General features: G+C 40.4%; 1 protein-coding gene across 3 annotated transcripts in view; it reads right to left on the bottom strand.

The window, feature by feature from the left end:
• Positions 1 to 23,805, bottom strand: part of EBF1 (EBF transcription factor 1) — a 279,978-nt gene that overhangs the window by 94,728 nt on the left and 161,445 nt on the right. For 2 of the 3 annotated variants that reach the window (XM_086758871.1, XM_086758872.1), the window contains exons 7-8: positions 11,227 to 11,308; positions 3,178 to 3,319 (exon numbers count right to left, since the gene is read on the bottom strand). In XM_086758871.1, the coding sequence (XP_086614997.1) occupies positions 3,178 to 3,319; positions 11,227 to 11,308 (224 nt within the window). The remainder of the gene's footprint in view (positions 1 to 3,177; positions 3,320 to 11,226; positions 11,309 to 23,805) is intronic. The other variant, XM_086758873.1, reaches the window with a different exon arrangement.

Here is a 23,805-nt window from a genome sequence, read left to right as displayed (position 1 = left end):
AAACCCAAATGCGGAGACGTCAGGCTCCTGAGTGGCTCAGGAGGTAAAGTTTTCTTTCCAGCTTTTTGGCACCCAAAGTCTCTTTTAGGTGTCACATAAACTGCAATTCCATGTTTAAGAGTAGCATGTCCCAACACAACTTTGTAAGGAAAAATAAGCTGGATATTGTCGAACTAAACCAGGCAAACAGCACACCACCTTGCTACATCCCCTCTCCCCAGTCCTCACACAGTCAGGCATTCATCCCTGCTGCGATGGGATATTTGTGCTCGAGAGTTAAACATCTAGAAAAGTACACAGGAATACATTTGGTCAAGGGCATATTGAAGTTAGATCCCAGCATTTAAAAACGTACGATCGTAAGTTGCTCACCAGAGCAATAAGCCAGAGACAAACTAGCCATGACTACATTAGCCTCCCATTTCACCGCTCACAGATACTGTTCAGGTCAATCCGTCCTCCCCCTGAGGGAGGCAGAAAAGCTGGAAAGAGAAAAGGTAAATAAACTGCCTCTGCTACTTACACTTGAAGATGTTATCCAAGAGAAAATTAAAAAAAAAAAAAACTGAAGAAAAATAATATACTTTGGGACTTAAACTAAAAGTAAAAATTAATTTCAGTGGAGGAAATTGTCATCTGTTCCAATGTGTCTAAGGCTTGTGGTGGCTGCCCAGAATTCAATAGCATTAAGCCTAGTTGAGACTTTTCCTATTTTTTTTTTCATTCAGTTAAGTGTTGTAGACATTTAATAACAACATTTAAAACAGTTACTGGGTTTTTTCAATTTTTTTTTCCTCCTGTCTCTTGGACTCAAACGTGCATAGAATTCCTGGAGAGCTGGATTGAAGGATTTAGGTTAAAAAGAAAGGGTCCACCAAGCCTTTGGGAAGAGTGTAATTTTGTAGTGTGGAGGTCGCTATTCAAAAGGAAGAATTTACTAGCAGTTGCTTTATGAGGTTGCTTGAGAGATGCCTGAGAAAGTAGATTAGAAAAATCACCTTTCCCACAAAGTGTACACATGGAGATATTTTGCAGATGTTGACTTTTAATGTTAGCACAGGAACTAATGTTCGTGTAGCTATATTATCTTTTTTCTTTCTTTGTGCTATCAGAATCCCTCTGAGGTAGGATCGGGAACGACAGCTGTGGTAAAATGAGACGCAATTACAGCGTGAATGTGAATAAGAACATTTATGTTTGAGAATATAAGTATTGCCTTGACCAAAAGCATGCACTGAGAAGACTGCAGTGGGTGGGGGCGGGGAAGATGGCATCCACTTTAGTAGGAATATCAGTAAAAAATAGGAGTGCTTTTTTTGAAAGACAAGACTTAATGGAAAGATTACAAAGTTGAACAGAGAGAAGTTTCCTTTTGTAATGTTCTGCCTTCTGCTAATTAATAAAGACAGAATTCGTACATTCCTTACAAAAATTCAGCAAAAATTCTGACAGTGGTTTGTTTATTAAATTAGGTTGCTGGCAGGATGAAAAAAAGTCTATAACATGAATTATGGCTGAAAATGGCTCGTAGCCTACATAAAAAGTTAGAGCTAAATAAATACAGATGTAAGTTATGTTTATATAATGAGAAACGCTGCTGAGCTAAGAATTTTAGGTTAGTAAGTGTGAACTACAGACCCGATTCTGCAAACACTTATCAATACCCTCAACTTTACTGACACAAGAAGCCTCATTGATCCCAACAGGACCATATGTGCGCATAATCTTAAATATATGCATAAATGCTTGCGGGACTGATGCCTGAAAGCACAAACAGAATAGAAAGCTATTTCCACAGGAATCCACTGAGCTGCAGAAACCCACACATTTGTCCATTTCTCAGTATTAATAATTTCTTTTAACCTACCTAGCTAACATTTTTCTGAGTGGCATTCGCTTTCCCAGAGAAAGTTTTATCTAGTTTTTTCAAACTCTTTGGAAAAATCTATTTAATTATTCATCAGATCCTTGGCAAATATTTGTGAAACAAACCAGCATAAAGGACTGGTGCCTTCTACACTCAACTACTTCAATGGAAGCCGTGGGTTCACATCTCTTAGAGGAAGAGGCACCTATTGAGTTTAGGATTACAAACAGCTTGGAAGACAAAGAGCTATTCTACCAAAGTGGAACAGGGAGAAGGCAGTGAAATGCCCTCTGTTTCTGTTTTGTTTTTCAGTAGTAGTCATCAACTTTGAGGACAAAGAGCAAAACAAAACATGAATCAAATCCAGACTTTTCAAAGTACATTTGCACTCAACAACTCCCATTTTAAGCACCTACAGTCACCAGCAGATGTTCTCTTCCAGGACCAGCTGATCTTATGGAAAAGATTACTGTCCCTCAGGCTGCTTCCTCCCACGTGCCTCCATCCCACTCCTGCTGGAGTTCACTGTCCTTTCAGAAAGGCTAGAAAAATTGCCTTGCACCATTTCTCCTTCAATCATTTCAGCAAAATGAGCTAGACTGGCAAAGAGTTATTATTTAAACTGTTTAACTCAAATTAACTTCTTTGGACTGAAGGAGACTAGGGAGCAATCAGACAACCATCTTAGCTGGCATATCCATCGTGGAGAACAGCCTGCAGCAGGAGGAGAGACCAGCAGCTGTGGTGTGAAGGGAAGAGCAACTTCCTCAGCTGGCACAGCTGGAGCTAGAAGGGAACATTCATCCGTGGCTTGAGTAAGCAGATGGATTTCCAAAAGGGCTCTGCTTTCATTTAGGGCAATTCAAAGGAACAGCTGGATCTCTGAGAGAGCTCACCCCTCTAAAGACAGAAGAAATCCAATCCCAAATTTGGGTGCTCTACACTTCAGAAAATACACAACATCCCTTAGATGCACAGTGAAAAATTAAAGTAATTTGGTAAAGATCAGACTGCAATTTTGGGTGCTGAACAGATGCAACCAGAAAAAAAAATAAAATAAAAAATCACCACACTTCACTGACACACAGAACTCTGCATCCAGGTTTGCTGACTGATTTGTCATTTCACTACATTTTGGGCTGACCTACTTGAAAAATTCCCCCTTTGGTCTGGAGGTCAGTCTTTTTAATATATACAGTCCCAAAGGTATAAAACGTTGCATGACAATTTGAAACCAGTAGCCAGAGACATAAACCAAATAAATCCACATTTAAAGTAACAATGCCAATCAACGAAAATGATATGCCTACCATGTTCCAGATAAGAAGGCGTACCTTCCGAGGGATCGAGTCTTCGAGCTCTCCGCCCGTGCTTGGAATTGTTGTGTACAAACATATTGTCCGACACTGCCAATACATGGCCATCAACATTGACTGTTGTAGACACCACAACCTGCAAGCACAAGAGCAAAACAGAGGAAAATTTGGATACACATGAATGTTTTTTAAGAAGCACAGAGTGTAATAAACTCAGTTAAATAAATAACAGCTGGGAGTTGTAGAAAATTGCATAGCTATTTCGCATAATAACTGGTGCTTATGCTGTACAAATCTAACAAGAGACGCTATTGATGAGTGGGTCTTTGGCATCGAAAGCTTTTGATGCAGTTTTAAGTCAAATTGCAGAGTTTGTAGCTGCATGGCAGACAGCACGCTGTTAACCATCATTTTAACAAGAGGATCTTTATTAAGTACTTTTTCCCTCATATACAAGGGCGGCTGTGTTTCACCCTAAATTATCCTTCAGTTTCCACGCTGAAGTAGATAGAGCTGTTGACATTGCAAATGAGAATCGATTCAGAATAAAAGAAAACAAAAGTGTATTTTGTGAAGTTATGAGAGTTGTTACATGCCTGCCCCCCAGCCTTCGCCGCTGTTCTCCCTTCAGTACAGGTTGTTGAACTTGCCCAAATTTCTCCTGAGCTCTACCTTAGGGAATACATATAGGTATGTTTGTGTACACATGCATGCTTGACAGTGGGGTCTTGATCTGGAGAACACAACCCTATTCATCCAGCATTAGAATTATTTGTATTTCTCAACTTATCTCAATGTCAACACCTGGGATTTGGTTTGAGGCGAGGGGAGTGAGACCAAGAAGCACAGCTCTGGAGACAGGATCCAACACTTCTGCTCCCCAGAAGAGCCTGGGGCTGGGAAGGAGCTAACCCAGTGGGGGCAAACAGGTAAGTGTTGGGTCCAGAGTAGAAGATCCAACTGCTTAGAGGTGTCCAGAGGTGTCCTCTCAATCTTGAGGCTCAGCGCTCACCATCCTAGAGGAAATTCCTTTTGAGGTTGAGGGCACCCAAGCCAAGAACCACCATGGAGGAAACGGGGGATGCATGGGGCAATTCCCTGGCAGAGCTGTGAGCTCATCACACCGAGTCTCCTCCCAGCCCACTCAGACCACGTGACTTCATAGCCTCCCTGGCTTTGATTCAGCTGCCCCCTCGCACAGCCTTTTCCCAAAGTATGTCATTCCCAGGGTTTTACCCCAGCCAAAGATTTGGCCTTCAGCTGGCTGCTAGTTTGCCAGAAGCATGCACCGCCTTCAAGAACTTTGACTAAAACAATAAGAAGAAATGACCTACACTTCTCCTTACATTAAACAGGGAAAGGGATTAAAAACTGAAACCCACAGAGATATGTTTATTCATGCGACCTCTTACAACCAAATATAATAATTGTCTGTTAATTGCAGTTTCAGCTCCCACCTCATGCTTCGACATGTGAAACAGCAATCAGCAGCTCCTGTTTAATCCACCTATTATGTTGACTAATTAACTTTGCTCGACAGTTTATTTCTTCCTCCATTATCAGCCCCTGTCAGCCGCAAGCACACTGCCGCAAAGGGGGACCTCAGCCCTTTTGATTGATCACCGATAGATTGACATGCAGATTAATTTAATTAGAATCACCTCACTTGAGAAATGAAAGACAATGGCAAGGGGGCTAATAGATCTGCTCTTATAATGAGGCAAGCCTCCAGAGCCATGGCAGAGGATTTCTGATTTATTTTGCTGAATTCCCCAGTCGCTCTGAAAGGCTCTCGCTTTAATTGTTCTTGGTTTTGAGAGGCTTTAGCCTCTGAAGAGGTGAAATGCTTTACAAGGATTGGCAAACATTGCTTCATCTCTCTCAGGAAGCTGCTGCCTCTCAAAGTTGGTCAAATGGGGACACTTAAAGGATCACTTACAACAATTCAATTTCATCACTTGAACTGGATCTAAACAAAAAAAAATTCCACCTATTTCTGACCACCGATTAAAATACTCAAAAATATGAAGTAAGCAAAGCTGCTAAACTGCCCATAGCTAATCCCAAAGTCTTTCTCTTTAAAAAGAGGAATACAAAAAAAGAATAGTTTACATCTAAAGGATCCTAAAACTGTCCCTCAAAATGGCATTCCAGGCAATAGATTTTTGTGCTTGTTTTAAATGAAAGATATTAAAATACAGAATAAACTATTCAAGAGCTTTTACAGATGGAAATTTGGGGAAAAGAAAGCACCAAACACTATAGGTAAGTTTTTCTTAAATCAAACTAAGGAGAAAAAACTCCAAGCCCTATATATAAAATTCCAAAAGGGATTTCAAAAGTAATTTATCCATTACATTCCTGAGGGACAGAATAAAGTTTATGATATTTTCAATAAAATATGATCTTATAGTAAGTGGCTCAGGGTTTTCAATCTCATTTGTGCACTTGCAACCATTGTAAATTCTTTGCAACTGGGATTTTGAGCCAAATCCTTAGCTGGCATTGCCTGCCACAGCTCCATGATTTATGCCAGCTCCTTATCTTCTTCTACGGGTCTGCTTAGATACATATAAAAATTAACTCTGTTACAATTAATAACAACAGCTAGAACATAAAATATTTTCCCCAGTCCTAAAACCATATAGGTACACACAGATTTCCCACTGAAGCTGATCAATCCTGTGCTGAAACCCAAACTTTTGAATATTTCTAGAAACAGGAATCCAGAAAATAATGAGTAAAGAGTAATAATAACAAGGTAGGTCTCAAACCTGTGAAAACCATATATATATAAGTAGCTGTTGCTGTACGTGCACTTTTGTAGGAAAGAACTCAAGGAAACAATCCCAGAGAGGTCAGTTTTATGTCAGCAAATCTACATCTAATTCCCCCCCGCCTCAGGTTTCTGAAACTGTTGATGCAACATATTTTGAATTACTTAACAGTTTCTTCCTACCTACCTCCTGAACAGAGAGTCTGATTTCCTACAAAGAGACCACATTGGTGTGGCTCTTCATTGTCGTTAGCAGAGGAAACTATAAAAGGAATCCCCAAGAGAAACTGTTTCCAGTCTCAGGAAATGCAGAAAAAAAAAAAAAAGAGTGGTTACTCTTATGTATCTAACTGAAAAAAAAAAAAAAAATGATTATTCATAGCGCATCTGTAAAAAGCAGCACACGCTTACTGCTCAATGCTTTAAATACAAAATCTCATTAATACAGAATACTGAACATACACTGCACTAACGAAATATTAATGCCCCTAATTATTAACAGAGAAAAAATATACCTTGAATATTGTGTGCCACAGTTACATACTTGAATTGCTACAGAGCACTTACATACTTACAAGTTCTACTCATATTTTTTTAATCTAAAAAAATACTACACTCTCCTCATTTTGATTTTGAAATGACTGGGATATGTTCAAGTTAAAGCACATGCTAAAACTAATTTGTGGAGAAACCATAAAATTAGGGGGAGGGGAGAGCCAAAGTATATGTGGAATGGGCACCAAGGCATCCTAAAACACAGACCATAGCAAGAGGGAAAGGCACACCACAGTTTAATAAATGATTAATGAGGTGCTGACACATTAATGTAAGCACAGGGACAACCAGGCCTGCCAAATCTCAAACCTTTCCAAATTTTGTCAACAAAACACAGTTTTAATTTGGGACAGGCAAACACGGAAAATGATTTTGAGCTTTAGCCCTTCATAGATTTTGAATTTAAATCCTGTATCAACACCAGGGGAGACAGAGGTATGAACGAAACACATCAGTTTACAACTTTCCTCAAGGAAGCTGGCACTATCAACTGCATTAACGTATCACAGCTCTGTGAATTATTCTGCCTGCCCTTAAATAGTCCAGTTCGTGAATACTTCGGAGCTTAGCTTAAAAAAAAAATATTCAGAGACCAGGAGCCCGGATATCAAGATATTTATCCACGTTTAGCACTTGGCCTGTTTATTTGTTATAGTAACTCACCTAATACATCAAAATTGAGCATTGCATGACTCCTCATTTTTAAGCACAGCCCATTAAGCTTTGCTAACTGATTAAGACATAGCATGTTCCTTGTGCTTTCAATTTTGTCTGATGTACGGTGAGGAATCTGATACTTTTGCAATGTCCCCTACATCCAGTGGTAAAGGCACAGAAAATCTGATTAAGATGATTTCCAGGTTTGAAGTGTGTCATTAGTATTAAACCTGTAACTCCAGTGTTTACTGCTCTTCTGAAAACTATGCAGAAATGACTTGAGCAACACCTTTATTTACATCACCACTTGGTGACCTCTTCCTACAATGTGTTGACTTTTTTATTCTAGTAACTAAAAATCACTCTTAATTTAATAAGACACTTTAAAAGGTGCCCAACTTAAAGCACATAAGTACAATACACTCAGTAATTTTGCTCACGTGCTCAAGGACAGGCCAGGCACTTAATTACCTTGTTGAATTGGGCCACAGCTCTCATTGCTATTTTTCAGCCTATTTTTTTTTTTCCTCCTTTCCCTTCTCTGGGGATGGAGCCTTACATGTCCAAATTCCATTATCTGGGATTCATGAAGCATCATCTCTGTCTCTTATGCAAATTTGCAATAAGACATAAGTGGCTTCAATTCAAACATGAGTGGCAGTGTCCCATGGAGGCAAACTAGCAGCCTAGGCTGAGGAAGAGGTTGTAGTAACAGAATCAAACAGCATGGAAATTTCTAAGTGATTTTCAAGGTTTGCATAATAAATAAATGTTTGGGGTTTGGTGCAGTGACTCAGTCTGAAAAGTTTCCTCTAAATTAAAACTTGACACATGTCAAGTTTGCAAGCAGTTGTGCTAAAACAAGAACAAAAAGATAACTAGGCTACCTGGGTTTCATTAATTGCAATAACATACAAATCTGTTTAGGTTGTATGAATGAGTTTCTAGTGCTGAAAAATAAAATCTGGGCAGAGTTCACTCATTATACCATCTATTTAATATTATTATTATTACCACTGATTGGGGCACTACAGTCTATCCCACCAAGACTGACGACGTATTGTGATGAAAAGTGCAAAACCAGACTGAGCATCTGCTCCATGGGGTTTCTGGAATAAAGAGACAAGGTTGGACAAAGGTGACAATATGTGGCATCACCAAATGATTTGTTCAATTGGGCTGATGAAACATAGAGATTAAATTGTTTTCTCAAGGACAAGCAGGGAGTCTGTAGCACAGTTGAACACTCAACTCAACTGTCTTGAGTTCCTGCATAGCACTTGACTTCTCCTCTCTGACTGTCTCTTCCTGCTAACAGAGACACAACTGACACAGCCAGGGCCAGCGCTGCTCCAGCACACACTTCTGCTGGCACTCGACACCGCGCCAGTTGTCACATGCCTGGACATCTCAGACATACGGAGAAATGTATTTGCTTCCAGACTGACAAGTGCTTTTCTGTTAGGCTCATCACACTACTCCATTTGCACACAGAGTTCAGGATAAAACTTCCTAATTCATTTCTATAAGCAAGTCTGAATGAAATTTCACACACAGGTCACCTGAATCAACACACACACTGCCTCTTCCCCTGTACCTTCTTAACCTCTCATACCGTATGATAATCAGACAATTCCCTCCTGCAGAAAAAAAAACAACAACAAAAAAAAAAAAAAAAAAACCAAACAAAAACTATTAAGAAAGGAAATTTTCTGCAGGGTACTTAGTGCAAGACTTATGTCCCCGGCCCTTCACTAATTCTCCGACCAAAACCATTATCTCCATTCCAATAACTCCTAGCAATTTTGGGGGATTGATGAACAAGAGACCATGGCCAAAAAAGACGGACAAATCTCTGGGCAGCTTAACAGTCCAGGACAGATAGGGGAATGAAGTAAAGGAAGGGAAAGTCTCCCCTTTTTTTTTTTTTTTTTGCATAAAAAGAGTATGTTACTATTTAAAAGGTATCCAGAAAAACCTTACTCTCATCATTTTTAACCAGAACTTTGACATAACTATTACAGACCTTGTAAGTCACTGGCAATATTTCAAAGCTTGCTGACAGCAAACCCCCCACTGACTTCACAGGGGCCCAGATTTCACTTGGTCCTTATAAAACATTATCTTAAACATCTAGGTGGATCATATCATTGAGATACTACACGTATGCTTGGTCCTTTTCACCCGAAGAAATGATAAATGAAGCCTGGACTCTGTAGAATCTGGCTGTTTTATTTTAAGAAGTCTATTGCTAAAAAAGCAAGAAGCCCAAAATTAAAAAAAAAAAAAAAAAAGGAAAAAAAAAAAAATAAAGGAAAAAAAAAAAAAAGAAACAAAAGCAGCTATTGTAAAACAATAAGCCTGGGCACTTAGCAGAATGCTGGAAGCTTCAATACCACCCCGTATTATAGTATGAGTGGTTAGCTTGGCTGAAAGTGATTAATTTCTTGAAAATGCTAAGGTCACACTAATTGACATGACCTGTGTAATTAAGCAGTCTCTGTTTACACACGGAAAGCTCAACTGCTGTGAAGCTGGGTTTGTATGACAGAATGTCTTTACAAGTCAAGAGATCAACAACCTTTCCTGTGTCCTACCTACTCGCCGACACAGGCTCCTGATTGCTGTTCTGAGAGAACACACGAAGGCATTACCATATGAAAATCAGCCTCGAGCCCGGACGAGCACAAACCCAGCAGTGTACATGTTGTGAAGCAAGCTCTGACAAGCCCCAGGGGTGGCTGCTTGGCCTAAATCCCTGTGCTGGTGAGAGTCCTTTTTTCCACTTTCTCCTTCAGCGATAATGCCCTCTCGAATCACAGGAGAAACGTGACAGAGGCAGTGTGGGGTGAGAAGCCGAGGGCTCTGCCATGCTAATGCTAGCTCTTATACCGATTAATTTAATCCCTGTGGCCACAACTCCTTACTTCTGCACTTCTATGCTCAGAGGGGCAAATACCACCCTTCTGCCTTCCAGTGTTCCTGCAATTAAGCAGTTCAACAAAAGACGTATGTTCTACATATAAATAATATTGCTATTTACATGGTATTTAGCACATTTATTTAAATGTGACAACGCTGGAAAAGAAGCAAACAAGATCCAGAGCTACTGCAAAAAGTTCTCATCCTCCAGAGACCCATGTAGTCTATGGGACAAATCTCTTATTTCTTTCTCAGAACCCCGAGGTAAATCCTTACTGACAGATTGTATTCTCCCTGGGCCATATGCACTCCTCCCATCAAAAGAAGAGGTCCTTTGGCTCTTTACCCCATATTTTTATTCAGTACATACTTCAGGTGAAGCATTATTGGCGCAGTCAAAGGACCATGTCTTCAACAAAGGGCTTGGAGCAACGCCACTGCCAGAACTGGGGAAGGCAAGAGCAGACTATCTGCCAAAGGAACTTGATTCCAAAAGTAGTCGTGGACATAGGTGTAGCATAAGAAAGACTCCTTGACATCTGAAGCTGTGTTGATACCACAGTTTCCAAGCCCCACTGCCACATGCTGCAACAGCGAGGAAGTACCAGCCCAGAACATCCCAAGACACATACACACAATGGTAGGTTTTTTCAAGTGCTACTAGAGGGATGGATCTTCATCCCATGGATCCATGTTTATAAGCCTTTAATGCTGCTGAAGACAAACTGCTGAAGTGTGGTCACAAGCCTGATTTTATTAGTTGCCCTTACAGCCTCCTCTGCCCCTTCCAACAAACTCTGTGTTTACGTGAAGGTAAATAGTTCCGCAGGCAGAAGGGACTATCTCAGAGCACGGTAGACCCATAATCTAAAACAACAGTGAGGTCATTTTGTTTTTCCCTTTTCATGCTTTCACTTCCTGGGGAGATGACATTATCGTCAAGAGTTCTCTTGTCCAGAGCAAGAAAACCCAACTACTTCCTGGCAATTCCGCTGTGACACGAAGTCCTCAGGCAATATTCTGTGACCTTATGTTTTTAGCATCTTCCACTGAGTTACTAGGTTAGTTTGGGTCAAAGTACTTCTGTCCCTAGCAGCTGCTGATTTTTAAAGAAGGAAGCGTGTCCAACTGACCTGGAATCGACGCATGTCTCGAGGGTTTCCTGCATTTTTTAGGCAATTTTGGTTACATTTGAGGAAAAATTTCAAGAAGAACCTGTGGAGAAAGAGAAACGGACATTAACTTCTTATAAACAGTGCATAGCAGTACTACGTAAGATCTGCACTTTTGGGCCAACAAAGCCTTATTTACATTAGTATTCCCAACTCAGACAAATCACCCCACTGACCATCGAAAGAGGAAGCAGAGCTCACATGGGTCCCAATCCAGGAAAACATGTAAGAACGTCCTAAACATTTAAGCATTACATTAATAGATCTGTTATGTCAGAGCCATTAAAGTTTGCAGAGTCAGTCCCTCTATGATGTTAAATGTCCAGCCTTGCTGTGCCACTCATAGCAACAAGAAAGTAAGAGACATATATTTCAGCACAGCAAAAAGAGGACAGAAAAATGCCAGCCAAGAAAATTTCCTTATGGATAAATGAGGTTTTGTTTCACAAGTTTGCTGCCGTGTGCAAATTTTGATTTAATACAAAAATACTAAAAATGTTCCATGCAGTTGAAATTTCCCTTCCACAATTAAACCCAGTTTGTGCATAAAATTAATGCTCAAATAGTGGTTAATGGGAGAGCAAAATCCTGAGAGGAGAAGGGGGAAAGTGTCGGTTAAAAGACTGACTTCACGGAAAATGAAATATTTTCAATGCAGTCTATTTCCTGACTATACACAGTTCACTGAAGTAGCTATATGACCCTGACACATATCTCTAAGAAAAGACATTGCATTTTACAAAGCCAAAGAAAAAACCAAACATTTCACTGAAAATATTTCCTTCAGTGTTATGCATCAGTGGACTGTAAACTCATAAAGACAAGTCAATGAATAATAGTGGGTTTCAGATTCCAGGCTTCCTCCTTGAAAGCCAAAGTTTATCAACCTTTTGTCCAAAATAAACTACAGACTAAGGTCTACTAAAGCTCAGACGTGCAAAATTTAATCCTACAGCAAGTTTAAAACCTAGCGCAACCAGACAGAACAGCATTACACTTGCAATACCCATCAGTTGACTAAGCAGAAGCTAATCTGACCTGTTTCCGTATACAAAAGTGGGGCAGGGAATTGTTTGATCCTCTTTTACTTTAAATCAGGAAGCTACCTTTTGCAAGCATCCATCTTTTAGCACCCAAACTGAATGCTAGGTCAGCAGAATTTGCACACACTGCCACCAAGAAAGGCAAAACTGCAGGGTAAACAGCTCCAGAAAATCCCTTTTTGATGAGCAGTATTCTTTGCCCTGCCCTAGTTATGATGCCATCCAACAAGGTAAGTTTTGGTGCTTGTTCCTCCATTCCAAGAAAATCATACTAGGCAAATGGCTGCAAGGACAAACTGATACTACAAGGGACTGTTCTCATTAACGAAAAGTAAGATAATGAGGCAGATTATAAAATGTGATGCTTGGGACTATCAAGGACTGGATCTCCTGACCCAGGAATTCTCTTCTAGACCTGTGCTCCTAAATAAGAGCAAACAATCAACATAAAATAAACAACTGCCACACTTGAACAGGGGTTTGGAGACACTGTTTATTTACACTAAAATAAAGAACAGTGTCAGCCATTCTGTCTTCTCATCAAGCGGGTTCTGATATTCCGTAACAGAAAGTTGGTGCTATTTGTTGTACGTGTGTGTGTCTTTTTAAGCCTCTAATGGCCAGCTGTGACAGCCTGACTCAGATTGTGTAGAAGGAGCTGTCAGCACAAATCTTGGCATCTCAAATCCAGACAACTGCTTGCCACCAGGCGAGGGTTTGTACTCATGCCAGAATGGATTTTGAGAGACAAGCAAATAGGGCATTAATTCTGCCAAAGAAAAACGAAAAGCAAGGAGAGTTCGGGATCTTACACTTCAGATGATGGCTTTCCTGTCAACAGCTCATCATTTAGCTCATGAGCTATGAAGGGCACGGACATCAGATCCCTCTTGCCCTAAGCTGGCCCTATCGTGCAAAATGCTGGCAGGATCCAGAGGCCACCCCTCCACACGAGATGGCTTGCTGAAATAAAAAACCTGGCCATCTGTTGGGAGGCAAAGTCATCCCTGTCAGCTGGTGCCTAGAGCCTTGAACAGGCCCTTATGTGGCAAAACCTCTCAGAGCCATTTACTCTTTGAGGAGAAGCTGGCACTGCCCCGGCTTTGCCAGGGGATTTTTGGCGGCTTCGCCAAGTGCCGAGCCCAGCACTTGGCCGTCCGCTCTGCCCCAGCCCTGGAGCAATATCTCAGGTCTGAACAGTGCTAGGGCATGGAATAGTTAAAAATATCTGCGCTGAAAGGCAGCGTCAGCCATGCAAACATGGGAATCGCCTTCCTGGTCTGGCTTTGCACAGCACGGATGAGCACTGGGCAATGGAGGTTGGTGGGTTGACTCAAGGGCTCCAGAAGAAGCGGAAAGCTCTTCATTAGGCTCTCTGGAGAAACACTGGGCATTCCCTTCCAAAGTCTAAGCTCATGTCAGCTCAAAGGCTTGGAAAAATCACTGGGAAATACAAGGATTGGCTTTTAGGGTCTGCAAAATCTAATCCATAGTTTCAAAGTCTAACTCCATTTGCACTGTGCTACCTCCCTCAAATTCTACAAGAGTTTCACCAAAATAAACTGAAGAACAAATTACGCTCATATATTTAAACCTATCAAAAAACCTCAGGCAAGCAAACAAAACTTCATTTGAACTAAATCAATTACAGAAAAAAATTAACTTAAAAATTAACAGCATTTTCAGAGGAACTTTCAGAACCTCAAGTTTACACAGCCAAGCTCACTCACTGCATTTTAAGTAAAAAGTCTCCAGAACATGCTCTGCCAAGCGCCATATTTTTATTCCACTGAAAGACAAAACAAACTATAGGTTGCACTTAGTTTTGGAACATGCCAGAGCTGGAGTCCCCTCAGTTACGTAGAAGTGTCCCACACTTGTCTAGGCAAGAGCTGAGCGGCTCCTGAGCTGGCACGGCACACACTGGCTGATGGTCTCCCCCTGCTTTGGCAGAAAAACCGATGGGAACAGATTAGGACAAGGGTAGAGCAGAGCAGTTTGCCTCATAGGGTTCAGCCTGGTCTCTCGGTTCATGCTTTAAACCGCTCATCCAGGTACCTTCTTCACCTCGAGTCCGGTCCTGCCAGCCTTGCTCATTAGCAACACTTCACTCTGCAAATATTTCAGATTTAGATTGACAGGACTGGTCCAGGAGAAGTGCCAACAGGGCTGAGCTCTTTGTAAGCATAAACCTCTATCCCCGTTTGTTTGCATCTAACTTCTTCACAGTGGGTTATTTTTTTCAGTTCTAACTTTCTCCGCATTTGGCAGGGCTGCAGAGCATCAATACTAACCACAGAGGATATATAGCATTAAGACTAACCACTGGGGTCTGAAATTCATCCCCAAGATGAAAAAAAATGTGCAGAACACAGGAGTGTCAATAAAATATTCAACTTTAACTCTTTCTCCAAACTTACGCGATTGCTGAACGCCACCTCTTCTGCCACACAACACCCAGTCATCAATGATACTTACTGCTACCATTGAGGTTTATTTTGTTTGCATGAATCAAACAGAACATATTTCCCGACTCCCTTCCTGACTGCTAACATCCGTGGTGTGAAGAACATTTGTGCACACGGAGCAGAGAAACACCAGCCAGCTCAGGTCCAGAAACGTGCAAACTTTTACAAAGCACTTGGATTTACAGACTTGCATTGCTATTAAATCAAAGGACTCTACTTCACCCCTTATCCCACACAGACATGGCTGAAAGGTACGGGAGTGCAGTTTTGCAGAAAACCAGTTAATTTTAGATTACATTTAGCTGTGCTAAGACGTAGCTCAGTGCAGACTGCAAAAAATACTCAAGGAGTGAAGCTGCTGAGCAGTTATAATCCATGCCATGGCACTGTACTACTGCAGATCTTTAAGCAACTGCAAGGACCAATGTAGAAATACAACCTTCCGTTAAATACAAACCTGCAGTCTGAATCATGCTCGAAATTAACTGCCTGCCAGGAAGAAGCTGTAAGAAATGGGTTATTGGCTCTTTTGGGGGTGTTCTCTCCTTTTCTCACAACTTGACAGAAAATGCCTTTCTGGAGATGAAGGATTTTTTTCTAACAAAACTGCCGCATTCCCAAAAAGGTGTTGGTGTCAGCAGGACTGTGCTCTCACCATTACCCTCCACTCTCTGCTAGTGAGGGACTCTTACTGCAGCCCAGTCTGAGCTCCCTGGCCGTCCCCACTGCCTTCCCATGTTCACAACTTCTAACTCCTGACACTGGCTCCCCCCTCACTCCTGCTCCTTCCATCCTCTGATTATCCTCGTTTAGCTGAAGGATCTAGCGAGCACGCTACCAGCTGAAGGTCACCTCACTTGTACAAAATACTCCCTGCCATTCACCACCGGCCATCTTGTCCCTCACTCTGCGAACTCTTTGGATTGTTGAATACTCACCCCAGCAGCATCCCACTCTTTATCACTGCCAACCACCACAGTGATTTCAATTCAATAAATACAGCAGAAATGGAAATACTAGCCATAAAGATGTAAAAGGATTTTGCCCTCCTATTTTTCTTGCCACTACAAATTAATATTCATGTTTACTAAAAATAGAGTTAAATTAAAGAAAGCAAGCTCTGACATGATGTAGGTTGGCTCTTCTGTCACTCCCCTGAAGGAAACTTAAAGGAACTCAAACATGAAGGCTTAGCAGTAGGATTTTCTTGCCATTGCCACAATAAATATATCTGTGGAAGGAGAAAAAAATACTTGGAAAGAAGACCTACTGCATTCCTGATGCTGAAGAAAAGCTTGTTTGTTCCCAATACATTGGAGAAGTTGTTCAAGAACAGTTCATCCATGTGAAAATACGACAGCTGTCATGCTGCCAAGGTCAGCCAGACCAGTGGCTATCCAGAAAGTGAGTGCTGGTTATACAACTCAAACCTGGCTAGGGCAAACAAAACAGACAAAATGCACCTTTTCTGAGGTATAAACACATTTGACAGAAGAGGGCAACTTTAGAGTCCTGGATGAAACACAGCAGTAAGTATATATGGGTTTGCAAGATTAGCGAAACCAAAATACACGGGCCGGTGCAATAATTAGCAACCGTCCATCAGATAAAAGGGCTGCATACCCATTCCGCATGACATACTAATTCAGCAGAGTACTAAATATGTGCATAAATTTAAATATACAAGCTGTACTGATGGAGACAAAGGTACTACTCACATACTTCAGTACCTCGCACAACAGCTCTGCTGTCAGCCCGTCTCCTTTCCTTGGAGAAAGCAAGGGATCCTCCCAGCAAAAGGTGATGCTGGGGATGTCATAATACAAACACAGTTGTCTCAAACCATATCTGATGGGTATTTTATTTTGGTGAAACCTTGGCATACCAAGAAGTACTGAAGCCAATACAGGGATGAGTCCAAAGGCCAGAAAGAAGCAGACAGTACACACACTTCAGCCGCTTCATTTACTTCTTTTCAGGGTTTTCTACACACTTTTCACACGCTTCTCTTTCTCAATCAGTAACTTCTACTGCACCTACTGGTAACTAGATCTAGTTAGTTATTTGCCACTAAAATAAACATATAGAGAAAATGTATTGTTTAATGCAATTTCATTTGGAAAAGCAAATAATTAAAATGTAGCAATGTCTCTTTAGACATTTCAGAAGGACAAAGCCAATTTTTTCACCTTCAAGATGACTCTTCTAATCAAAACTATTTTACAATGGCAAATTCTCAACTTTTTAAAAATCAAGCTAAAATAAAACACTTTTTTTTCCTTGAACAATAATTTCCTGGATTTTCCAACAGTTTTAAACTGTATTTGAAGCAAGCATTTTTTTTATTCCACTTTGCCAGAGAAAAATTGTCAAAATAATGGAATTTCCTACACTATAGAAAATCTGAGCTCAGCTCTACTAATAACTGCAGAAAAAGGAGGGGGAAAATGTCTTAGCATTTAAAGTATGAAGATTCACATTTACTAACAAGTCTATTGTTGTAATGTTTTATTTTCCGTTTGTTTTGGTTTTGGTTGTTGGTGTTTTTTTTTTCCCTCACAGACCTTTTCACATACAACTAACTGGTCATGTCAGGTACTCCATTCACAAAAGAAAAATTGAGACTTACACTGATATTTACCAGCACGAGGCTGTGCACAGAAATCAAATATAGACATGGGGAAAACCTCCTATTACCCACATGTTCACAGCTGGATTTTACTTGGCTCTTTAGTCAATAAACAGCAGTAGCTACCTTTTGTGGCATTTTTACAACAGGAAATTTATTCTGCAGAAGAGAAATTAAACACCAGATACAGCCATCTAACTCTCTTCTAAACATAACCTTCTTGAGTTGTCAAACATCCTAATTAAGAAAAAAAAAAAAAAAAAATCCCATATCTGCTCTCCATGGATTCAGTGTTCTCACTGATTTAAAACAGAAACAGAATCAGAAATGTATTTTGCATTTATGGGATGTTAAACAATCCATTGTGTTTAAAAAACAAAACAAAAAAAAAAGAAAAAAAAGAAAAAAAAGTCAAAACTAAAAGGCTGGAAAATTATTTATTTTACTAGAAAATACATATCTTCTTGAACTGCAGAAAAGGTCCAAGGAAGGCAACATGACATAAAAAATAAGCCTCAAGGAGTCAAAGTCTACTGACTGAGATTCTTCAGGCTATGCCATTATAAAATAAACAGAATTGGCTACATTATTTTTGTGAGCTTGCCCTGGCTCCTGGAGCTAGCATTGCCAGGGTTTGCTGCTACCCATACAGTAAATATTCAGCTCAGCACAGCAAAATGCTGAGGAGGCACCCACGTCATCACCAGATCCGAGGTAGGACTGTCCAAAACAGCCTTAAATTACTCATTGCTCACTTCAGCAAGTGTTCCCAGTTGCTTTTCCTCAGGTCTGTGTGTTCTGCACAGTGAAGCACAGCATATCAATTTTTCATCTTGCATCTTCTGGACTTCTCTAGCTCTCTGATACTGAGTTATAACGCATCAGAGAAATTTAGAGTAGTTTGAGTGTGTTTGGCTTTTTCTCCCATGAGTGAGTTAAAATCCCAAGGAGACTGTTTTGGTTTCTTCTCCCAGACTTTTAATAAGAAAGGAAAGAGATAATACCACCAAAAAACAACATCACCAGACAGAATTAAATATAGTAAAGAGGCAGGTTTGAGTGCTCAGTTTTCTGTAATTTAATTTTTCCCCCTGATCTGACGTTATAATTTTTTTTCTTAAAAGAGTAAAAATCTGAATTTTCTTATATCTCCTTACTTGTGCCCAGCTCCACTATATAAAATTTTTATTAAATTTGAACTGCAGCTACCTTCCTATCAAAAAAAAAAAAAAAAAAAAGTTGGAAGGAGTTTATGCCATCTGCGTACAGCGTATTTGGTTTATGACAGCTAGATGCAAGACAACGGAACATACACACACTCTTCACACTGTATGGACACAGACAGCCCTGTGAGATAAGTGGTGGAGTGCACGCGTGCCCATGCCCCACGCGCAGTGCCAGTTGTTAGCCTACATAACGCAGAGGCCCCCCAAGCTCTGCCTTTCTTTGCATGCTTCAAGTCCCAGACTGTTCTTTACGAGCTGACGGCCCAGTGTTTTAGCTGAAATTGTGACGCTTTCCAGCATTAGAGTGCTTCATTATCAAGTGAGTACGGTCACATTACCAGTAGAATTTATACTTATTTATTTAGTTAAAAAAAAAAAAAGCTATCAATTTGTTTCAGTTTAACTACTTTTCCCTTCACTTTTTCCTCATTTGACTCCTGTTTTGCCCCCCAATTACTAGGATATAAAAGTGAGTTAAATATTTTTAATTTTTACTGAAGATGTTAGACTTCAGTCACTGGAAAAAAATACAAACCAGCTCTGTGGTCTGCCATATTTCACACAATGCCATTGAATTAGCAGCCCTCCCAGAGTCATACTTTTGCTAAAAGAACCTCTGTTCAGTGTAAGCGCTGACAGATAACGGCATTACTGTTATTGTAATATGATAGCAGTATTCGGTCGCCTGCTACCTCAAGGTAAACTACAGTAACTTTAGCATGGTTACCAAAAATCATCAGCACTATCAAAGGCATCGTACGCTGGAGAGCAGCATTAACCCAGCCATCTGAAGCTGTTCTTCTTACAGTAGACATGGGACCCCAAAATTTGTCACCTTGAGCTGAGGGTGCTGATGACATACTTCTTTCATCAGCTGAGAAAGTTATAAAGATTCACATGGTAAATATTTCATGTGTGGGAAACACATTTCCCACCTTTCCCTGGATCAGGCACATGCAAATTCCCTTGCACGTAAAATTGTGTGCAATCTGCCTGAACATCCAATAATTAAAGATTCCTCAAATAACCTGACACCAATAATATCCTTAAATAATACTGACACACCACGGCTATCATCCAAATCTGCAAAACCCAGAGGGTCAGGCTATTTAAAGGACACGTGTGTGGGGTATATCTGCTGGTCAGAATCTGAGCCCCTAAAATGCTGAGAAAAGCTTTGGCACAAACAGAGGTGGAGTACTACTCAAAATCCCTCTGAATAAGATGTATCCTTGAATGTTACGCTAAGTGTTATGTTACAACGATTTTCCCTCTCGAGACCTGGCTCAGAACCTGCTCCATTTTGTTCTCACGATTTTATTTTTTTTTTTTTTTATTTCAAGTGGAAGATATTTAATGTTAAAAAAAAAAAGCCAGGAGGTGTGCTTAGACTGACATAGAAATTATTTTTTACCAGATTTACATGCAGGACTGATGGCCCGAAGAGAGAGAAATGACAAAGAAAGACACTAGATCTCTTATTTACAACAACCTGCAGTATGCCAATAATGAATGAGAGGCACATAAGAACTGAAGAAAGTGATTACTGAGTTCATTCATGACTCAATTATTAAAAATACACAATCCAAGGTGTTTCCAGCCCCAGAGAGATGTCACAGGAACTTAGCACACGTGCTGAAGCATGCCCACAAGATGCTGACTGTGCAAACTAGGGGCTCTCGGCTGCAGCTGCTCCACTGCCTCGGGATCATCCCCAGCAAGACGGACACTGCAGGGCCGCCGTCCCAGTCTCAGCTTTTGCATCACTAAATCCTCAGCAGAACTGCAGCAGTGATGGCCAACTTAGAAATGAGACTGTAAATCTCCTGGTCACACAGTTCTGCAATGAAGATGAGTGGAACTTACCTCACTCGACCCATCTGAGTAATTACAGAGAAATATTTGGGAAGTATCAATATAATGAAAGATTGATTGCATCCCCTTCAAAGACAACTTATGCTTCAAAAAGCAAATGACGTGATTGTTTCAATTAAAGTAGCAGTGAAGGATCTTACGTGGGGGAAGAAAAACACCAGTAACTTTCATTAACCAATAATAAATTATTAAGAGCTAACTTTTAATAACTTAAAACCAAAATTAAACTGGGAACCTGGTCAGAGCGGGTGACAAAGGACAACCTGACAGAGATTCTGCTGAGAGGTACCATTTTACTTTTTGTAATAACTTTTTTTAGTTCTCTTGGGAAAAAAAAAAAAACCAACAACTAAAAGGAGTCTTTTAAAGAAACTAGTGAGTCTAGAATTAGCTGCTCAGAAAATAATGCATATATGCAAACATGTATTTGTATTCATACAAGAAAAGAGCAAGCACAAATATGCTGTGGAAGAAAGTTGAGCACTGCCTTCAGCTCCTGCCCACAAGCTGGACATTCCATCCAGGGGATCCCATTGTTTCATGATATTTAGGAGAATAAAGCGCTCGCTTCCGTTGCAGCGGGGAGCTCTGGCAATGAGGATGGGATCCGGCATGTAGTTGCTATTTTGAGTGCTGGAAGGAAGCAAACACATGTTTTGTGGAAAGGTGGAGGCGCTTTGTTTGAGCCGTGCATACGGTGGTTCAACAAGAGAAGATATTCCAGGGGTGTTTGGAGGGGATGCTGAACTGGCTGTAGTTATAAAATACTGCAGATTTTTTTGTGTGTGTGTGCATGGGCAAGTAAGCCAGACACTGTAAAATTCATTGTAAGTCACCACAGAAGAGAAAGACGGAAAAAGGGGGAAAGAGTTTTTGATGTGATAGTGAAGAGGATCATGCTATATGTAATGCTGGAGATGTCATCAATAAATACCGCATGTGTGCACTACCTGTAACATTGAAAAGAGCTACCTGACATTGAAAGAGATTAATTAATCTTAGAAATAATGACCTCTGCAGCAGACACATAGAATCAAATAATATCTGCTTATATGACAAGCTTTGGATTAAGTACTTCAGAGCTTTTCTTGAAGGGATGAGCCCTGAACATCTAAGAAAAATACTTTTGCTGATGCCCTCTTCTACGTCAGAGAGATGTGGAAAAGGCACTATAGCCTGTAGCTACAAAGTTGTCTTTTGCACCCACCCAGAAAGGTGATGCAGCTAACAAGAATATTTCCTTCTGCCTCTGAAGTCAGCCATCCAGTGAGGGTACCCAAGCTGAAGGACAAAACCAAATGTCCCAAAACTGCAGCAGAATTAAGACCAGGATGCTGGTGATGACTTATAACTGGAGCAAGGTAAGGACATGAGTTGTCTGTAATAAAATATATTATGCTCATGCCACCGTGTACTTTGTTGGTTGAAATTACGAGAAATGGCATATTTATCAGAGTTCAATGGTCTGAAGACATTGTAAGGACAGAGGCACAGTGTTAGATACCCTACACAAGGGAGCAGGCAACAATGTGCATCAACATCTTTGGAAAGAAGACGACCTCCGTTAGCAGCTACAAACATTTCCATGGGTGTTAAAACAGTTACTCTTAAAACAGAGTCAGGGTCTCTCCTGTGTTTCTGGATGCCTGGCTGTTACCACTGAGATGCCTTTCTGTGTGAAAGCAGGGATGATACCTGTAATCAATACACTTCATACTCACAAAATACAGAGCATGAGGATTTTCAAAGTCCACTGCATAATCATTATTTTTCTGTATCACTATAGGGTAGTGAGGACAGCACCAGCGATGGAAAAAAAAGTTTACAATGAGCAGTTAAGTAACCTTGCCAGACGGTCAGGGCAGAAAGGTTGAAGTTCTTGTTCATCTACATCATACCAATGAAAGTCAAAATTAATTCTACAGAGTAGGAAGTGCCTGCAACTTAACAAACTTTTACTCTTTAACTCTATTTTATGTTTGATTGCTCTTCTCTCGGGAACAACTGTGCCAGCAACTGGCAAAGAATAAAGAGGATCAGCAAAAACTTACAGCTGGCCCCTCTAGCACCTCCCAAAAAAAAAAATTCCTTGTTAATGTAAACATAAATAACAAATCTCACCCAAAATCATTCTAACTAGACAGTAGCTTAATATCATCAAGAACTGTACATGAGTACTGCATATTGATCATGCTTTTTTCACCTGTATCATTCTGTAGCTCTGACAAAGTTCCACTAAAGACCTAATTGCATAATAATTAACTTAAATGTTGAAACACGTTACCCTTTCTATAATACATACATATCACTAACAAAAAGGCTGGAATCCTTTGAGATGATTGACTAAACAATGCAAACCTAGACGACAAGATCAGGGTCTGATCTCAGAGATATTTACATAAACCTAGAGAAAAATATGAATTTTCATCTTCTGTGGTGAGTGGAGACTCCAGGCCCAGAGTTAACTCATACAGGAAATAAAAACACAGCCATACACCCAAAGGCTTGATGAACCTCATTTGCTGAGCATACAATATCAAGTTCTAAATTCCTGCTTAATCTCCAAATAAAAATTAAGAGGGAATTTGAAGAAATACTGTGCAGTGCCAATGATGAACTTATCAGTAGAAACATGTTAGACAACATGCTAAAACACTCTCACATCAACTTGTCAACAATAACCACCAACTAACAGACAACCTGACAAAATACTGCTCAGGGCTTGATTCAAAATGAAGAGGAAAATACAGTTAAATGTACATGATCTAAACAAGTTGTATATGACTTTGGTGTCTATTAAATGAAATAACATTACTCCAAGTCCAGAAGTACGAATCATTCCGATTACAACTGAACAACAAAGTTTCTACCCTCAAAGTTTTCTTCCACCATGCAGAATAACTATGACAAGTGCAAAATGATTGCACTGTTCCCATCTCTGCAGTGAAGCTTTTCTCCCATCCCGGAGCTGCAGCGTTCCCTATTTACAGTCAGACTTAGTCTCGGCACCTTCTGAGCGCTCCACCAACTTTTTGCGCAAAGTTCATGGATATAAAGAGGCAGGTATGGCTCACTGTATTTAGGGGAGTATGAAGATCCCTTCATCTAAAAGATTCCTGATGCTCAGTACAAGCAGCGAGCTGGAACCAGCAAGGACACTGAGGAGAAAACTTTCATCCTTGCAGTAAGTGTCTTGGGACTTGTTATGACTACGGGTGGCCAGACACTTGACTTTGTGTCTCTCCTGAAAGGCAGCACCTCCAGCGACGCAGTACTCCCTCGTGTGACACCTCTTCAGC

The sequence above is a fragment of the Chlamydotis macqueenii genome, chromosome 14 (assembly GCF_036417535.1).
Source record: "Chlamydotis macqueenii isolate bChlMac1 chromosome 14, bChlMac1.mat, whole genome shotgun sequence".
Taxonomy (NCBI): domain Eukaryota; kingdom Metazoa; phylum Chordata; class Aves; order Otidiformes; family Otididae; genus Chlamydotis; species Chlamydotis macqueenii.
The sequence above is the reverse complement of the archived record's forward strand: the minus strand, read 5'-3'. Positions and strand labels throughout refer to the sequence as shown.